Raw genomic sequence first — 18,380 nt, forward strand, 5'->3', positions numbered from 1 at the left:
GCACTGGGCTAAAGAGGTTCTGGGTCTAACCCCGTCTTGCCTTTTCTGTTAGTGGATTACAAACGCAATAAAATCTGTCACGTAGAGAGAGACAAACAAAAGAGTGAGGTACAAATCAAACCTGGTTTCTTGATCCTCTGCTGGGGGCACAGGCCTGCTTGGAAGAGAACCAACAAGCATTAAGTGAATCTCCACCACAAACTAATCACCCTCTTTTTTGGCCCTGAGGTCCCATTTGTTTCTCAGAACAATTCAGACTCATCCAATTGACCTTGGCAATTTTGATCAAAGCTCCTTTTTCTCTGGGAAAAGAACAGCAGAAATATGCACTGTTCCCCCTCAGGAGCTAGTTAGATAGAATAAAAGAGAGGCTATATCACTCTGAAACAGGGCCAAAACCAGCCCAAATTATCCTGGCATAGGATTTTGACACTGTCTTCCAAACCTCCCTAGAATTTTCCTTCCCATCTAATGTAACAGCCTCAGATCTTGCTTTTACGCACACCCAAGATGTGCCTGACAGCAGTATTTGGCTCTCTGCATTGCACCATCATGCAAATGCTACAACTGAATGTCAGGAGAACATTCCCCGGTGTCTCTGGCTCTGGTCCATGACCAAACAGGTTCGCTAGCTTTACAGAGGTAAAAAGCAGCGTCAGGAATCCATTCGCATAGGTGAAGGTCAGTAACATCGCAAAAGTGATGGCACAGGGTGCTGTTAGGGAGAGGAGAGGCTTTATCAGTTCCCAGACACTTTAGAAATGTCCTGTTGGGTCCAAACGTCTCCTGAGAGTGCAGAGCCTGGCTCCCCAGGGGATGGTACCAAGTAATAGGGTCATTCTCCTCATCAAAGACTGTTTAAGCTATTTTGTAAGTGAAGGATAAATAAAAAAAGAGTAGTTACCTTTCCTTCTCAGCCATGTCTTGTTTCTCTTCTGCCCTGTAAACACAAATCACATTTGAAATCTATCATCTAGAGGCGAGCAGTGTGAAAGAGTCTAAGGCCTTTCTAGGGAGAGAGCTGGACCTCAGACAGAGGTCACATGTCTGATCAGAAATGATTATTAGCTTCTTGTCCCAGTGATATACAGCCTTGATAATCCTAATGCTCTCAGGATGCCTCTGTTGGCCCTAGGAGGTGGTAGCTGACTAATTTGAGCTGGACGACTCACTTTTCAGCAGCTACTGAACTGAATCCTCCCAAACTGGCATCTCCCATCCAGTTCACCAGCATGAGGAGGTGTTATTATAGCACACTGCTCTTGTGCTGACCCAGCTGGTCTTTCCTCTGTCCGTGATTGCTTTTTGCTTTTAGTGGAGCCGACTTACCACTATTTATGGCCAGCACTTCTAACCTAAATCACTGGTGATAGAACGGGTCTAGAAAATGAAACAACACAAACGGTAAACTAATGGCCCTCTTTATGCCACTCTAGCAGAATGAAGTGGCTTTTAAAATAAGCACTAGCTCTGATTTTAAGGTCAGTTTGCATGGTCGTATGGGGAAAATGTGCCATTTTTATACATAGAGTGATTTCTGATGACCTTTGCTAGCACGTGCAGTGCGTGTTCAGGATGCGTGCACTCGTGGGGTTAAAAGGAACAGTTCTATGGATAAATAACTTTTAAATCAAGCTTTTCCTCCCTCCTGCAGCTTTTGCTTATTTTGAGAAAATCAGTAGAAAATAAGTGTAGGCTGTGTGAGATATCAGGGTAGGAGGAACACAGAATTGACTGGTTATAACAATGAAGAGAGAAAGCAACAACATCCCAAGAAAATTAACCCACCCTCCACCCCCACCCGAAATTAATTTTACCTTTCTTTTCTGGCCTTGATCCTCTCTTCTTCGTATCTGCAACAAACAGGAAACATTCTTTAAATGTTACCCAGTCAGGACTGTTCATTTTAGTAAAATGCAATGTTTGCCCTGAAGGTGACAGAAACTGCAAACTAGCACAGTATGCAGGCCTTGCTTCGCACCAGTATATGAGTAAGATAAGGTTTGCCCCAGGCTTTGCATTTCCAGTACATGAGTTTTGACTCAACATGATATCCTGCTACATAGGATTTTTGTCCTGCACCTCCTCAGAGCTACGTGCACCCCAGGGTCCCTCTGATACTCACTGTAAGACGCAGTCTGGAATCTGTACGTGCTCCATTGGGATAAGTTGCTCCAATTCCTCCAGGCTGTGAACATACTGGATCTTATTGATAAACTTCACACTGGCAGAGAGAGAAAGAGTGTGTACTTGAGGTCTTGTTTTGATGTTCTCTCCATAGGAAGTCAGAATTTTCCTGATGGAAGTGGGAATTTCTGCATCTCTGTATCCTCTGTAGTCTGAGTGTACCCATCTCCTCTCAGTGCTAATAGACTGATGACTAAAAATTGTGGTGAGATGCCACATTGCTCTGCCTCACTTTGCTTTGACCCCTGCCTCTCAATATCTGTAGGAGGGAAAAAGGACTACCATTCCTGCACTTCCCAGTAAATCCTTACGTGCTGCCCACTGGGACAAACTTTATCTGGATCCAAACCATCACAGCGTCTCCTAAAACCACCTCTAGAGTTGTTCTTGGAAGTATCAGAGAGATGTAGGACAAAGGACGAACAGTCTCACCTTGGTTGCTCCTAGTTAAAGGTGAGCTTAAGATCTGTTTCATGAGATTAAACTTCCACTCCAAAACCAGCCAAGTTTGGGAACGTGTTATATTTACCTGATGAAGGGCCTGGATATAGCCAGCACTGTCCGGATGAACCATGAAGGATGCACGATTATCAATGCTTTGAGGTTTTTACGCAGCCTGTGGAAAAGCCATGGGACAGAAAGTCAGATTCAAAATACCTTTTCTTAAACTCACCTGTAACGTGTCAGGGCACTAATAAGCATTATGATGCTCACCAGCCTCAGCTGGGTGTCTCCAGACAAAAGCCCTGCCCATGGCCTTAGGAACCCTATTTAAGCTCAGACCTAGGAGGCTGTAGCAGCCCTGCTTTGCTTGGGTGCTGTATTAGCCTGATCTCTGTGAAGGTGTTTGTGAGGGAAGGAGGGAGAAGAGGTGATGAAGAGAACCTGCAATAAGTCAAAAAGCTGTGACAGAGGAAGGAATTACGGAATTTGGGGAGTGAGGAAGGAGGGGTGGCTGGGAAGGCTGCAAGGAAGCACTGGAAGAGATGTGGGAAGAAGACTGGGAAGAATGAAGACACAACACCAAAAGGATTCTTACCTTCTGTCTATCATCTGATAACATTTCTTCAGCCAGCCAAGGCCTGGCATCCTCCTCCGGGGTGTTGCTCCGTTTAGGTACACAATCATATAGTCCTCAGCCACCAGCAGCTCCAGACTACTGATCACATATCTGTTGGGTGGTGATCAAGAGCAATGCAGACATGAGACTCAAAAAAGGTCCCTTGAGGTTTCTTCAAGTGCCTGTGTGTCATCCCAGAAGGCCTGTAGACCCTTTCTTTGTAAACTTTGGAATAGGTTTTAGATTCTCCTGGCACCTCTACAGGATGCCTAGGGGTATTTCTCAGGGATTGCCTGTGCTTGTTAGCATAGAGCATACACTGATCGACATCCCTGCGCCATTCCTCTGCCTAGCAGTAGCATCTACCAGCTGTTCAGCATTGTATACATATGCTCTAGCCTGGTTGTGAGTCCATCACTGGCATAATTAACACTGAATGTTTGAATGCTTTGACTTACTGGACTTGGATGCAAATGCTGTGGGCAGTGTGTCACCCAGTGATGCTCGCTCCAGTCTGCAGCTGCACACTGGGTACATTTGGCCTGGATTCAAACTATTTCCAGCTGAGGTTCTTGATGCAATGAATACATAGAAACTGTTTCCCCAGAGCCTGAGTTACCTTCCTTGCCCCCGTCTCCCTCATAGACCTTGACCAGCCACTTACAGGAATAGATTCTCCATGATGTAGTGGTAATCAGCCAGGTTACTGTCCGGGAGATAGCAAGCAGCAAAGACAATGATGGCATTGAGACCTTCTCCATAGTAGCCTGGGAAAGAAAGACAGAGGCAGCATCAGTGACTCTTTCCAGAGGGAGATGCAAGAGTTGAAGGAAAAAGAGCAGCGAAGATGTATTGCCAAATTTGGGCCCGGGCTGGTTTTTGTGCCTCTGTTCAGCTCCAGGTGTTTGTCCCTCTTATGGACCTCTTTCACAACTAGATTTGCCTCTGATCCTGGTTTTAGCTATAACATGCGTGTGGGGTTCAGGGAAGGAATTTGTGCGTGTCAAAGCACAGAGCTGAGAGCTTTGCCCTGGGTCACCGCTTGGCTTTGCTCAGCTTTCAGAAATGGTCACTAACTGTGGACGTAATGGCCTTTAGCTGTGCCTCCAGAGACAGCTCAGGCACTGAGCTACAGAGGGATTAAGCACCTGCAGTCCCTTCATCGCTGGCAATGCTGCCTGCACCCAGGGCTGAGAGTTGCAGTATATTCAGTTTTGCTCAGAGGCAGCTTTTTCACTGCTTTGGTTTATTGAAAGACCGCTACAGTGGCTGTATGTTTTTTTAAGCATGAGCTGGATGCTTTTGTGCTTGTCTGCCACATAGTGGTACAAAACGAATAGCAATTTTTCCCTAAAGACAGTCAAAATAATCAGTCATGGCATCCCCTCCAGCTTGACAAAGATGGACTGAAAGAAATCCATCAAGCCAGGATTAGGCCTCCCTCTCCCTCACCTCCGTGTGTCACCACTCTCATGTAGGGTTTGATCATCTGGAGGTCGATGCGGTGCTCCTGCTCTCCAATGATGACAGTCCTCCAGAGCCGTCCATTAGTAGCACTCCCATCTTCAGTCCCACCATCCCCAAACAGGTCTGCACTGTCCCCAGGCATGTTCTTGGCTGTGGCTACAGGAGTGTCATCTAGAAAAGGGACAAACATTTCTGCCTTTAATATAATGTATGAAGAGGGTCTGCAAGAGCTTTGGTGTGCAGTAAGAGACAATAACCACCACAGACTGAGAATGACCTATTTCATCTGCAGCTTTGACCTGTGTAAGTTTGTGGTTCTTAATAATCTTCCTCCATTGCCAAATTGTAATAGAAATAAGCTTAACATCTCATGCTGCTTATAGTACCTGCAGTCACAGGTCAGGCACCAGACTTTTTGCTGGATCCTCCTTCAGATCCGTCTATCCTGGCTGAAGAGGGCACTGCCTGTGCCAAGAGGGGTTGCCTTCTGATCTGCTAGCAGAGCTGCTTGCATGAGTCCTTCTTAGCCCAATTCAGTCAAAATCAGCCAGGTTAGCCAAGACCACATTATTCAAGATGTTTGAACATTCCCGTGACAGCTTTGCTGGCAGAGCCGAGCAGGTGGCACCTTCCAGCCTGGGGTTGGTGGCCCAGCTGCAGCTGGAAGGGAATGAATGTCCACAGCCTTATGCCTTATACTGAATTATGGCTAGACCAATGTTTGCAAATCCCTGAACTACTTCTGCCCACACTATCCCCAGATGGAAGTGCTGAGAGAGCAGCACTGAGACTCCTGGGCTGTAGCTGGGGTCCTGGCGGGGAAGATGCTCTCTGGAAGATGGGGCTTGGTTGTGTGTGCTGTGCTTCACTGCTGGGGAAGTCGGTCCTCAGCTGCTGATGGTGAGTGGTGTCAAAAGTGATTAAAATGAAGCTAAAATAAGCCCCGGCCCCTGTAGACATTCACCCAGAACCAGCCTTTTACCTTCCCATTCCAGTTCGTTCCCATTCCCCAGGAATTCGAGGGAATCTGTCTCATCAGGAGTTTCAATATCATCCACATTAATGTCCAGGTCATCTGGTGTGTCCAAGAAGTCATCGGAGAGAATGGAGCCTTCACTCTGGTCCAGGGAAATGTTGATTTCAGGTGCAACAAGTGTCTTCCGCTTACGATGCGCCCCATTAAAGTTTAAAGTATTTGGGGGAGCTGGAGTTAAAAGGAAAATAACTGACAGGTTGTCCTTGTCATTAGTGCAAGACATGGTGCTTTCATTATGTATATTTCAGGCTACGGTCTTGGAAGCTAAGGGTGGTGCATCATAGCTGGGAGGTACTGGACGCTTGCAGGTATGGCTGGATAAAAGTGCCCACACTTCTGAGATACTTATTTCCTCCCCCAGCTTCTTGTGAAAGATTAGCAAATTAAAATCTTTGCTGGTTTCCTCTCCCACATGGGAATTTTTGTGGATACTCCAAGGGAACTGGCTTTCGCCCTAACTGCAAGCTGCCGTTCCCACAGGCTTGTTTTCCTTTGAACTCCTGATAAGGCAGGCTGGTACTTACAGGATGTATTCTCGTCTTCTGTAGGGCTGCCCAGAGACTCCATTCCTGTCTCTTCTGGGAGAGGTCTGCAGGCAAGCCAAGATGCGGAGGTAAAAAGACAGGAGATAAGCGGTGATGTTTAGGAGAAAGTTACTCTATGGCAGACAGTGGAGAGAACTGGGGATATCAGGGAAAAACATACAACCCCATATGTGCTCTGCCCTTTCCCTTTTGCCTGTGAGCTCAGCCTGAGGGACACCCTCAGGTGATTTGCTAAAAGCAACCCAGCAGCTGGGCTTTCTTACTGGAGTACTGTGCAATCCCTAGTAACCTCCAAACTATCTCTGCATTTACCCCCTTCAATACATCCCTCATGCTGCCATTCAGCCAAGAGGCTGGAAAATCCAGCCAGGGACACGAGAACAAATCCTGCCCCCAGAAGAGCCTGGTAACAACTTCACTCTCTCAATATTATCCCTGTTTTTCTCTCTGTCAGAAGTTTGGGAGGCAGTGCCAACCCTCATCAAGGGTACCAGGGAAAATCTTCTGCAGTTGGTACTTTGTTGTCTGTATTCCTGTTCCCTGCGCAGTGTAGGCAATGCAGTGGGCTGTCCAGACAGTCTGAATTTGGCTGTTCCTAGGCCCAGTGGGGGATGCTTTTATCCCAGCAGCAGCTGAGCTAGCAGTAGCACAAGAGCAATTTGCACTCTCTGCCAATGGTTTTGTAAAGTGCATCCTGCTTTCTGCCACAGGCCCCGGCTGCAGCGGAGCAAAACTTTACCCAAAGCGCCGGCCACAACCACCTCTCCCGGGAGGCAGCTGCCTCCTTGGTCTATAGTGATTTTTCGCTAAGGCAGTCGGTGCTCAAGGCAAGGATCAAACCTTAGGTGTGATCCCAGAATTGTCACCCCATCCTCACCTCAGCCCCCATTTGACAAAAGCTGACTGTGATACCCAAACCCTGCTGAGGTTTGGAATCAGGTTCATTCTAAGCTAAGATGCAGGCACCAGCACTCAAACCCATATTTCGGAGCCAAAGGCTGACCCACTGCTCCCTTCTTGGGGCTCCATGGCAGAGGTCAGGATTTGCAGCTTCTCGAGCTTGGCTCCTGCACCCACTTGGTATAAATCACCATGCCTCCAGCCAGAGGCTAGAAGCATCAATTGATTTAAAAGTTGGCTTTCCTGTACAGATGCTAATGCCAAATCTCATTACGTGGCTGTCGAAGTTGCTGGAGTTGCTCCTGGCCCATATTGGAGTCAGTGAAGTCAGAATCTGGCCCCCAATACTGCGGTGAGGAGCCCTAGCTGGTGGCTGAGCAGCACACTGCCCACCCTGAGCTGAACACTTTCTGGACACTTTTCCCCTTAATTTGAGTTGGGACTTGTGCCTGTCCGCTGGCATTAGCTGGTTTGAAACTTCTTGTGCAGCATGATCAAACCCCAGCAACCCTGTGACAAGTTCATGTTGTCGAAAGCCTATTTAAAAGGGACATTCTGAGCCATCCTTCCTTCACCTGCCCCTTGCTGGAAGCTCCCCCTCAACAGGGGGAAGAGCTCATGCCCCCAGGTGTAAAATCTTGGGTGCTGGGACAGCCCTGGCCTTGAATATGGGGGAAAACCCACCAGTTTTAAGGCAGTGCTGTAAGAATGGGGATGGGACTGTGCACAGGGCTGGTGTCCAGCAGCTGCTGGCCTTATGGTCCAGCAATGGCAGGGACACAGATGATGGGGACCGATACCTCTGAGCCCGCAGGAGGATACAGCCTAGCTCTGCCCTACAAAGGCTCCTCTTCGTGCTGCCATGACACCAGAGCCACCAGCCAAATTAAACCCTATAAATATTTAGATTAAGGGATAATCCTCTCCTAGCTGGTTGTTGTATATTTATGAGAGTCGGAGACCTGATCAAAGGCGCTTGCTCCTTGCTCGCTTGTGCAGTACCCGGACCCCGGGGGCTACCACAATATTCCTGAGCAGTCGCAAAGATCCCTTTGCCCCCCTCCAGCCTCTCCTCCTCCCTTTTGCTTTTGTCTTGAACGGAGCCTGGCTGGTTGTTTATCTGACTGTGAGCTGGCGCCTGGCACAACTTGGTGATACAGCATCAAAAGGAGGAGGGGGGAAGGCCCAGCTGTACCCGAGTACGTGCTGCAGTCAGGCACTCTGCTCTCTGATGCTAGGATTCATTTAAGAAAAACAATTCAAAAGTCAGAGGTGAAGAAAAGGGCTTTCTTACCTTCCCGAAGATTGCTCGTATCGCTACCTCCCAGTCTCTCGTGCAAATCTTCCTTCCCAAACGCAGCTAGCCCCAGATGCCAAATTTTCTGAATGAAGCAGGTTTTCTAAAGGTTGAGTGCCACCATTTTGCTTTCTGCTGGTAGCGTGCTGCCCAGTTTCCCTCTATAAGCACCTTCTCTCGGGCCCCAACCAGCCTGAGCCTTCACCGACCATGATGGGATGGATGCGTGATGGAGTGAGCATGCTCCTGCATCCGCCCCGCGGCACCGCTACAGCATCATTGCAGGACAGCACTTGCACAAACAGCTGAGACAGACTGTCGACAGGCTAAACCTTCAGGGAGCAAGCAGCAGGAGGGGAAACCCTTTCCTCTCCGCTTCCTCGCTGCTTGCTCAGTGCCTTGGCATTGCACCTTTGCAGCTTGCAAGGCAGGAGCTTGTTCTGCAGCTCAGCTTCACGGGGAGGGATGGGAATGTCGCCTTGTGGCCTTAATGAGCAGCTGAATTCAGTTTCCCCAGCCCAGATCTTTGTCTAGGATATGGGTTTTTTTTGTGGCAAGATTGGTTAATCACAGCTAAGCAAAAATAGCTATGCAGCAAATCATCTGCTAGAGAGCTACTGTCCCACATGCAGCAGCTTCTGCCCTATTATTTTAATGCTTCTAGGGGGAAGTGTCTTGAAAATTATTATTTATTTATTTTTAATGTCAGTTAAACACAGCTAGCATTCACTCATTTGCATAGTGGCTTTTCAGGCTCTATTTCACTTGCATCATTCCCGATTTAATCCCTCTGCAGCAGTCTATCAGCAGGCTGGGGAGCTTGTTTCTAGGGCTCTGGCCTCATCCCTGCCACTGACTTGCCACCCAGCCATGGTCACATCCCTTTGCTTCTCCCCGCGCTTCATTTGGCGTGATGATGCCTGTGTTAGGTGGTGCCGTGAGCTCTGCAGAAGAAATGCCCCTTGAAGGCTCAGCTGTGGCTGGGGTAAGTTTGCTGCTTGCTTGGCAAGTGTGAAACACAGCCTGGCAGCTCCTGCTCCAACATGATGGTGTGGGTTAGTGCATAGGTGTCCAGGTGCTAGTCCAGCTTTGTCTCCGGATTTTCTAGGGAACCTTGGGTCAATGCTTTCCTTTCTATACCCTGCTTTCCTTTCTACACCTCGCTTTCCTTTCTACACCTCGCTTTCCTTTCTACTCATTTAAAAGCTTGTCAGCGCAACACTCTGGGGGAGCCTTAGGTTGGCAGAGGTCCGTCAGCCCAAAGCTCTGCCCAGCTCTGCTCTCAGGAAAGAAAAAATTCTATCCTAGAAACCCAAGGGCTTGGCTGAGCCCACCTCTGGGGCCAGCGGAAGGACAAGCCGTGTCCTGTGAGCTGGGTGCTGGGCTGGCAGACAGAGGTGCTTAGATTAGCGATGCAGCTGGACCCGGGGTAAACAGAGCTAAGCTCATCCGCCGGTGCCGAGGGAAACAGGAGACCCTTTCTAGCACGGCGGGGGCCGTGCGTGCCCACCCGCGCAGCACACTGCCCCACTGTCTGGGAATACAGGGGCTCTGTGGGCTGCCCGGGAGAATTCAGCTGCAGCTGGGACAGGGCGAGACAGGTCTGAAAAGCCCCTCAGCAGCCCAGACCCCAGCTGCAGCAAGGCTTGGTGTTGGCCGTGCTGTGTGTGCCCCAGCGAGCTGCTGCTGGGCCGTGGGCTTTAGCGCTGGATGTGTGGGGCAACGCTGGGGTGGGGAGGAGGGTGGGTGCACCCTTTGGGTGGCTGCAGGGAGTTCTGCGCACGCTGAGCTTATGGGGATGGGTTTTTTTTTTGGCACTCTGTGCAGTTAATAAAGTGTCTGTGAAGGTGAAAGCTGCCACTTTGGCACCTTCTGTCACCCACACATCTTTTCTTACAAGGTTTGCCACCATTCAGTTTCTGCATGTCAATGCCAGTGGTTATTGCATCCCAATGACTCTGCTTCCTGTGGCAAATTCCTGGCAAAGCAGCATGGCTCTGGTTGGGGAGACACTGCTTGATTCAGAGACTGGGAAGGAGTCCGTCCATCCATCCATCCATCCATCCATCCATCCATCCATCCCTATATGCATCCATCCATCCATGCTAATCTCCCTGTCCTCCGCACCTGACTCCTTACCCTCTCCTTGGCATGCTCACAGAGGGTTGCCAGCAGCCTCTCAAAAATTTTTAAGCATTCAGAGCAGCCTTGCTACAAAAGCTCTGTTCTCTGGCCAGAATTGCCCTGTTGGACTTAAGACTCCTGTTGCCTCTTGGGCTGGTGGGAGGAACCTGCATGCTCCATGCCCTGCTGGTTTCTTACAAGAAGAAATAAAATTCTCCCTGGCTTTTTTGCAGAGAACAAACCTGGGGAAGTCCTCGTCTTGCCACTCTTCCTTCACATCCACGTTTTCCATCCGCAAAGTGGCTTCTGTGGTTCCCATCGTGCTCAGAGAAGGGCTGGCTGCACAGCAGTTGCCTCAAGGAAGGGCTCAGGCTGGAAGCTGGAAGGCAGAGAGGTTGGCATTGAGCATCACGACCGGGGAACATTTAATCCAAACCATTCAGAGCAGGTATGCTGATACCATGCTCCACAGAGAAGCAGTGCGATAGCTGCTTGTTTTGCAAAAGCAACAAGGCAAGGATGTGGGGTTTTGTGGCTACTTGACACACTTTGGGCAAGAAAGAGGAGGTGAGGTTGGCCCTGGATCAAAGCAGTAGGTGTACCTCTGCTTTGTTGTGACCTTAGCTCTTCTCCCTGAGGATCAATACTGTCTGGGCTGGTGTCCACCCGTTTTTCCCTTGCTACTTCTCTTCCAATACTAATCTCAACATAAACAAGCACCTCTGCTGAGGGAAATGAAATGTGGCTGAAAGGGAAGAGAAGAAAGAGCTCCTCCCAGGCTGGTTTCAGGCTGGTTTGGCAGTAGCACCAGTTTCCATTTTGCTGGCCTGGACAGAAGTTAATGGCTTTGGTTTTGCAGAGAAATTCCCGACTGCTGCTGTCTGGTCTGTGCTCCAAGCCCATGCTTGTCCCCGCACCCAGAGAGAAATGGAGGAGGGCGAGGAGGCCTTCACAGGGATGTTGAATGTCCTTCCACACCCCTGAAGAATTCACGTCTCTGCCTTGCTCCCAGGTAAACCAAAGCAGATGCCAAAAAACTGGAGCACCTCAAATGGAGGCAAGGTGGGTGTGCTGTTCCCAGTCTGGGCTTTCTTCTGCACTGGTACGAACAGGAGAAGTTCAAATCCAGTGAGCCTTGTTTTAACTCGTACTAACACCCCAGCAGTGCGAGGGGCCCTTAGGACCATATATATTGTTTGCCTTCACTAGAAGGTTCCTATGCTGCCAGCTAGCGAAAATCAGACCTTTGTACCTATTTCCCAGGGACCACACCTACAACTCCTAACAAAGTCTGGCTGAGGGCTCAGGACCAGTCCTTGCAGGACCAGTCAGAGAGAGCAGATACGCTGCTTTCAGCTGGATGCTGCTGCAGCTGAGCTTAGTAGCACCTGAGCCTGGAGGGGACAACGTCAGGCCTTATCTTACATAGAACATGTTCAAGTGAAATGAGCTCATATGTTGGGCACATGCATTAACCCATCCACTGCAGGACAGTTTTGAATGTTCTCTCTGAGCTCAGCCTTTACACTGTAAATGCACCCAGTCACTGGCTGGATAGTAACATTTTTTTTAGGATGAGGGACCTAGGGTGATTTCCCAAGTGGATGGGGCTACTCTGTCTGTCTCCTGGTGTCACAGAAATCAGTATCTAGCAGAGTTTGACGCATTGCTATAAGGCTTTTTCTAGAGAGCCAGTGCTTTTTCTGCTTCCTTTGGAGGCTTGTATTTACAGAGGGTGTCGCTGGTGATGATCTGGAGGGACATAAATCTGTCTGTGTGTATCTGCTTTAAAGGAATGAAACTCCATAGAGGCCTGAGTAAATCCAGCATCCGTCTTTATTACAGGCACTGGCAGAGATAGGAATCAGGGCAAAGAGCTGGCTGTGAGCGTTGCAGGGCTCTCTCCCTGCCCGGTGTCTCTCAGCCTTTCCTCCCAGCACGCACATTATGTATTCTGTCCTCAGCCCCACGCCTCACGGGCTGCATGCGATGCCCGTGACACGGTCACACATGTCTCCATTTTTGATTTCCCTACATGCAGGCAAAGGAGATACCTTGGGGCTCGGAGAGACCCCACCTTCCCTCCCTCTTCCCCACCGCTGTCATCTGCTTTCTGCTAACCCTGAAGGCATCATGGAGGGAGGACGAGAAAGGAAAGATATTGAAGCAAATCCCAGGCTGGAGTCTGACGTTTCTTAATACCAAACATTGCCCAGCATTATGGAAGCCCAGATGATGCTGTACTCACCGATGCTTGTGGCTAATGAGGAACAAAGGAGATCCTGCCTGTATCCCAGCTAGGCATTCCTCCCGACGGAGACGGGCTGCTCAGGAGGTCCAGCGCCTGGATCCGGATGCAGATATGTGCAGCTTTCTCAGCGGAGGACTGTGGGGATACATCTAGGTCGGCCTTTCTCACAGCAGTCCTTGCTTTGTGATTTGGATTGGGGCGGGGGGGGGATTGAGGGCAGTTATTTGTATTCTTCCATAGCTGCTGCTTCCTCTGCTGCCTCCCTCCCCTCCAAGGTATTTTATTATTATTTTCCGCTTGCAGCTGGCTAAGCCTCAGCTCTCTTAAGTCAGCTAATTGTATTGCTTTTGTGTGTGAGGAGGATGGCGGTGGTGGTGGTGACAGGGAGGGGGGTGTTATGGAGGATGGGTGGAGAGAGGAGCTGAAAGCACCCCCCTTTCAGTGTCGTGTCTCCTCCAATTGGCTGAGAGGTACCAAATATCTCCCTACACCCTTCCTCCGGATGAATGATGCTGCCAGGGGCTGAGCACACCGTCTCCTTGCTGCTTTCAGTGGGAGCGAGGGATGCCCATCATCCAGCAGGATCTGGTCCTAGAGGAGGCGTGGGAGCTGGGGAGGGGTGGGTGGGAAGGGGAGGGCTTTTTAATACAGTGCATCATTCACTAAGAAAGTCAAAGGTGGCCTCAGTGTGCCGTAGGATGCAGGATTTAATGGTCCATCTTGCCTTGCGCATGCAAAGCTGATTTGTACCTAAACCTCAGGCACCGGTCTTGCTTTTGGTGCCAGGGGCTGTACAGACAGACCCTACAGACGGTCATCCTTGTGCTGGGAGATCAGCTCCTGTTCCTTGCTTCCAGGATATGTGTAACTGTTACAGCCTGAGACCTTTGCTGGTTCCTTTGCAAATATAAATTTGAATGCAGAAGCAGTGATTTTCACCTGCTCCAGGCTTGGGCTCACATCTCTGCCTTCTGGTTCCTGGACTTCAGCAAACAGCCTTCGCTCCAGCTCGGGGCAAAGCCTCAACCCAGCTGCTGGTAGAGGCAGGGTTAGTTTCATGAGGTCTGCTGTCAAAAATCCTCCCCATGTTCGCATTGTGCAGCCAATGTGCTTGGTGCTGTACAAAGATGAAGGTAGGTCTAGCTTTAGTAGTGACCCCCCGGTGAAGGAATTGTAAGGGTTTGTCTTCTGAGTCTTAGCAGAAACGGTCTGAGGGAGGACATCTCTTTTATTAAATCAATGGAGAGAGCAGGACTGTGAAGTCTGCCTGTGCCTGCTGCCCTGGGATTTTCCTGTTACCATCTGCTAACGAAGCATTTGATTTTTTTTCAGGGCTGTTCAGTGGGCAGAGGGGCTGTGGTGATCTGGAGATCAGGGCATGGTGGGGAGATGGAGGAGTGTTGTGTGGTGGAAGCAGGAGTCTACCTATTGCACCTCTTTTTCTGTTAAGGCAAGAAGAGGAGTCCTGTCTTGGTCGTGGCTCTCATCCAGCCCTCTCATGCAGTCTCAGCATGGTGCTGGGGCTCTCCAGCAGTGCCAGCCGAGGTCTGCAGGCTCAGGAGAAGAGCTGATGAGCTGTGCTGCAGGTAAAGTCACAGCGTCACCAAGCCCTGCTCTGGCACACTCCCTGGCTGCCCACCTAGGACACACCATACCTCTCCCATCACTTCACCCATTCCATCCTTCTCCTGTAACCGCGCATCCCTGCTGGGCGCTCACATGTCCCATGTATTGGGAACGGGGACTTTTGGTACCTCAGCAGGGAGATGGCTGGTTTCCAGCCCTTAAAAACACAAGCGGCGTAGCTCCATGTGGACATTGTTGTTCTCTTAGGATGAGTGGCTCCTGCGGGATGAGGTGCTGAGGACAGTATTTCCTCAATCCAGTGGATGTCACTGTAAAGAGAGCGACACACATCAGTGCTAGCCAAATGCTGGCAGCTCCTAGCCGCGTGCATGGTCAGCCTGGTAGATCCTAGGTCAGAACTCAGAGAGATGGTGGGGTATCCCTCGCTCACATTTCATGTTTTGGGCATCCCTATGGTCCAGGATACACAAGATACTTATGGATGCTTTAGGGATGCATTATATTTCTTTATATATTTTATATATTTCTATATCAGAAGCAGACAGAAGATCCATGGGGACAGAAAGAGATGCCAGGAAATCTGTAACACCTGATGGCTCCAAAGTTAATTGTCAAAGTCTGCAGGGTCATCTCTGGCTAAGGTGAATATTTGCCTTTTACCTTCATTTTTATATGAAAAATGTTCTTCTCGCGTTTTCCAAGGCAGTTTAAGCCTGACAGCACGATAGCATATGTATGCATACGATAGCGTATGAATGCCATCTACTGGCTGCAGTCCCGGGACTTGGAACAAGCGTACTTTTTCCAAACCCCATCAGTCTGGTCACGGAGGTATTTCATTGAGCACATACTGATGGGCTGAGTTAGCCCATCTCTGCTTGCCAGGCCAAATGGTTTTGTTGGGACTCCATTTTCTTTAGGTATGCTGGGATGTATAAAGTGAATACTGCACCAAGCTGATTTGCCAGCGCTGCAATTCCTCCAGGAATTCTCCTGTGCTGAGCCCAACTCCTGCAGAGCCTTGCCAATTTGGAGGAGGCAATAGCAAAGCAAGGGAATGGGTTGTGCAGGATCAGGTCCTTCCTGGTGCTGGGTGTTTTCCCAAGCAGCTTTTTTTACCCTGTTCCGGTCTGTCTTGTATCTCCACATGCTCCTCTTACTGGGAATAGTGTGTTTTTATGCTACTTGATAGCATGTTTTTTCAATCTGTGAGCCAAATACTCACACGAGGGGGAGAAAAGGACGGTATGTTACTTTTGGAAAGACACTGACTGTCATGTGAACAGCTTCCTTTTATTTCCCTGAATCTGATGTTCATTTTTAAGCAGTGAGAACTCATGCCGATGGGGACTTTCTGCAATCCTGCAGGTCAGCAGCAACCCAGAGGCTCTAGATTACTTTCCTACCTGTATGAACCTGTGATAGAAATCATTGGCTTGTTCAAAAGTGCTGATGTTACAATGATGACAGCAAATCCAGCTGTTTCTTGTACACTGGTGGAAGTAAAAGACAGAAACCTGTTTTGGAATCTGCCACGGGAGGGCGGTGAATCCCCGGCAGCCTGCGGGAAATATCGCTCCGGGCTGCGGGGAGAGATCCACGAAACGGGCTGTAGAGGTCACTTTGCACCAGGAGATGGCTGGGGCTGAGACGTGAAAGTGTCCCGGTGGCTTTCTCCGAGGGGAAAGCAGAAACGGTAAGTTTGGCCCCAGCCTGAGTCTGATGGCTTTTTAAAGACGGGCTGAGATGCTTTTCCAAAAGGTCCTGCCGCTGGACCAAGGACCTTTGCAAAGGAAAGGGATAAGAGATGCTTACTGGGCAAACTGGGGATGTGGGACTTTACTGGCAGCTAAAGTCAACCCCCCCACCCCCAAACTCTGCAAGGGACAGGCTGCTGGAGCCGAGAGCTCACCGAAGTGTGCCCACCGCAGGGCTGTGACTTGTTGGTGTGCGTGCACATTTGCAACGTTTGCATGCATGTCTGTGTGGTTTCTAGGAGTCTGCTCAAAACTTAGGGCATTTTAAATGTCTTAATGGCCAGGACGTTAAAATGTTTGCATCTGGTAAAGCATCCCAGAGAGGGAGGTCCGGGGAATGAGCAGAGACTGAGATTTCCATGCTCTCCTCTTTCTCCATTCACACTCCTGTTTCCTGACCCCATCGGAGGTCTTTAGGTGGAGGTGACGACAGACCCTGATGCTCTCCGAAAGCCCAAATGAAAAATATCCATAGACTGTTTAGTCTTCTTTCCACCCCTTTTTGACAAGCTTGGGCATTTCCCAAATTTTCCCAAAGTCACTGGCATTTTTATTAAGCCTCTTGCATGGTGGTGACACCACTGATGGTGCCCAGCAAATGCTGGGTGCTGCTGGTGACCAGTTTCGGTGCAAGCTGACAGTGGGCTCAAGCTTGTGGGGCTGTTGAGGTCTAATGAGATGGCCAGGAAAGGAATGAGTGCCCTAATGAGTGCAATGCTCCAGCATGAGCTAAACCTCTTACTAAACTCCAGAGAATCCACATAGCCACAGGACATTTTGAATACCCAACTCTGGGAGAAGCTTTTCAGAGTTTATACCTTCCTGGACACCGGAGAATCCAAGCAGGAGGTGTAAGGTCTGCAGAAATCTGGCTTGTTCAGACTAGCTGCTCACAGGATGGCTCTTTTTAAATGCCTGTGGTTTTCTCTTTTACAAACCTGTCTTCTGTTCCCCCCACCCCTTACAGGTCAGGCAGAGGTTACAGGTTTTCTCTTCATTTATGAGGGTAAGAAATGTGCATTTTATGTTAAACACTCTGATACAAGATGTTTTTCTGAACACAATGGTCTTGCTATTTCTTTACCCAATTATTTGCTGACTGGTAATAGATAAGAGTTCTGTACGCTACACAATATATAAGATACCAAAGAAAAAACTGCTTTCAGATGGCCTTGCAGTGTCTAGAGAACTACGTCATTAATGTAGACATAGATAATAGAGACACTAACGAGCATTCTTTAGGATAAGGTGTATCAAAACACGTAGAAGATCACACTGCGCAGAATCATCCGAGAAGGGTCAACCAACAGACAAATGAAGAAGACTACAGAAGACCACCAGAAGACTCCTGAAGACCACCAAAGACCTCGAATATGCCTGCGTGAGGGACATTTACATATGATAATGAGTTAATGAATATGCAAAACTTTTCTCAGAAATCTAATGAATATTTATATAGAACCTGTATATAAACTATACAATTAACCTGATCGGACGCACACAATAGGAAGAGCGATGCCCTGTGTGCCCAGTGCTACAATAAAGGATACCTGCTTAATAGTCTTCTGACTATTGAGTCCTGATTTTGGCTTTTCACGGCATCAACTCAATTGCAAAAATCCCAGGAACCGGAGCCTGAAAATGCCACGAAGCTCTGTGCGACTCTTGGACTAGGCAGGGCTGGTGATGCCGCAGCTTGTGGTGGTTTAATGGGGTTGGCGTATCCCTGGGAATCCCCAGGGAGGAGACTGCAGGGCCTGGATGCTTCCTTTTTGAGTTGGTGATAAAATCGCACATAACGAGGATGGCTGAGGCTGGAAGGCACCTCTGGAGATCATCTAATCCAACCCCGGGCTCAAAGCAGGAGCAGCCAGAGGGGGTTGCTGAGGGCTCTGTCCAGTCGGGTTTTGATTATCTCCAAGGCTGGAGACTCCACAACCGCTCTGCACAACCTGCTCCAGCATTTGACCACCCTTACAGTAAAAAAAAAAAATGAAAAAAATTCTTTTCTGTTTAAAGGGAATTCCTGTATTTCAACTCATGGCCCTTGTCTCTTGCCCATTTACTGGGCACCACTGAGAAGAGTCTGGCTCTAATCACTTTAAGCTAGCCTGGCTGAAATTAAGATGAAACGTTTGTAGGGAAAATAAAAGTTATTTTGGTTCCTTT

The 18,380-nt window shown here is 49.0% G+C and overlaps 1 protein-coding gene and 2 long non-coding RNA genes across 7 annotated transcripts in view; 2 read left to right on the forward strand and 1 right to left on the reverse strand.

The window, feature by feature from the left end:
* ATCAY (ATCAY kinesin light chain interacting caytaxin) overlaps window positions 1–13,326 on the reverse strand; it is an 18,619-nt gene extending 5,293 nt beyond the window's left edge. The window contains exons 1-12 of one of the 4 annotated variants that reach the window (XM_030033399.2): window positions 12,865–13,326; window positions 10,859–10,988; window positions 6,275–6,339; window positions 5,697–5,918; window positions 4,700–4,885; window positions 3,912–4,014; window positions 3,227–3,358; window positions 2,717–2,803; window positions 2,126–2,224; window positions 1,818–1,853; window positions 905–940; window positions 122–154 (exon numbers count right to left, since the gene is read on the reverse strand). In XM_030033399.2, coding sequence (XP_029889259.1) covers window positions 122–154; window positions 905–940; window positions 1,818–1,853; window positions 2,126–2,224; window positions 2,717–2,803; window positions 3,227–3,358; window positions 3,912–4,014; window positions 4,700–4,885; window positions 5,697–5,918; window positions 6,275–6,339; window positions 10,859–10,935 — 1,076 coding nt within the window. In that variant the 5' untranslated portion in view covers window positions 10,936–10,988; window positions 12,865–13,326. Of the gene's footprint in view, window positions 1–121; window positions 158–904; window positions 941–1,817; window positions 1,854–2,125; window positions 2,225–2,716; window positions 2,804–3,226; window positions 3,359–3,911; window positions 4,015–4,699; window positions 4,886–5,696; window positions 5,919–6,274; window positions 6,340–8,489; window positions 9,065–10,858; window positions 10,996–12,864 lie in introns of those variants that run through there. The other 3 variants (XM_030033397.2, XM_030033398.2, XM_030033400.2) reach the window with 3 other exon arrangements.
* Window positions 10,931–12,871, forward strand: LOC121233696. Its single transcript, XR_005933677.1, has 3 exons — window positions 10,931–11,064; window positions 11,476–11,678; window positions 12,658–12,871. It is a non-coding gene; the product is annotated as an uncharacterized LOC121233696 (long non-coding RNA).
* A 227-nt stretch (window positions 13,327–13,553) lies between the features above and the next one.
* Window positions 13,554–17,771, forward strand: LOC115349327. 2 transcript variants are annotated; one of them, XR_005933784.1, is made up of 4 exons: window positions 13,554–13,915; window positions 14,200–14,453; window positions 14,990–15,095; window positions 15,823–17,771. It is a non-coding gene; the product is annotated as an uncharacterized LOC115349327 (long non-coding RNA). The 2 variants fall into 2 exon arrangements; XR_003926057.1 differs by having other exon boundaries at window positions 13,554–14,453.
* Window positions 17,772–18,380: the final 609 nt, after the last annotated feature.

This window comes from Aquila chrysaetos, chromosome 12 (genome assembly GCF_900496995.4).
Source record: "Aquila chrysaetos chrysaetos chromosome 12, bAquChr1.4, whole genome shotgun sequence".
Taxonomy (NCBI): domain Eukaryota; kingdom Metazoa; phylum Chordata; class Aves; order Accipitriformes; family Accipitridae; genus Aquila; species Aquila chrysaetos.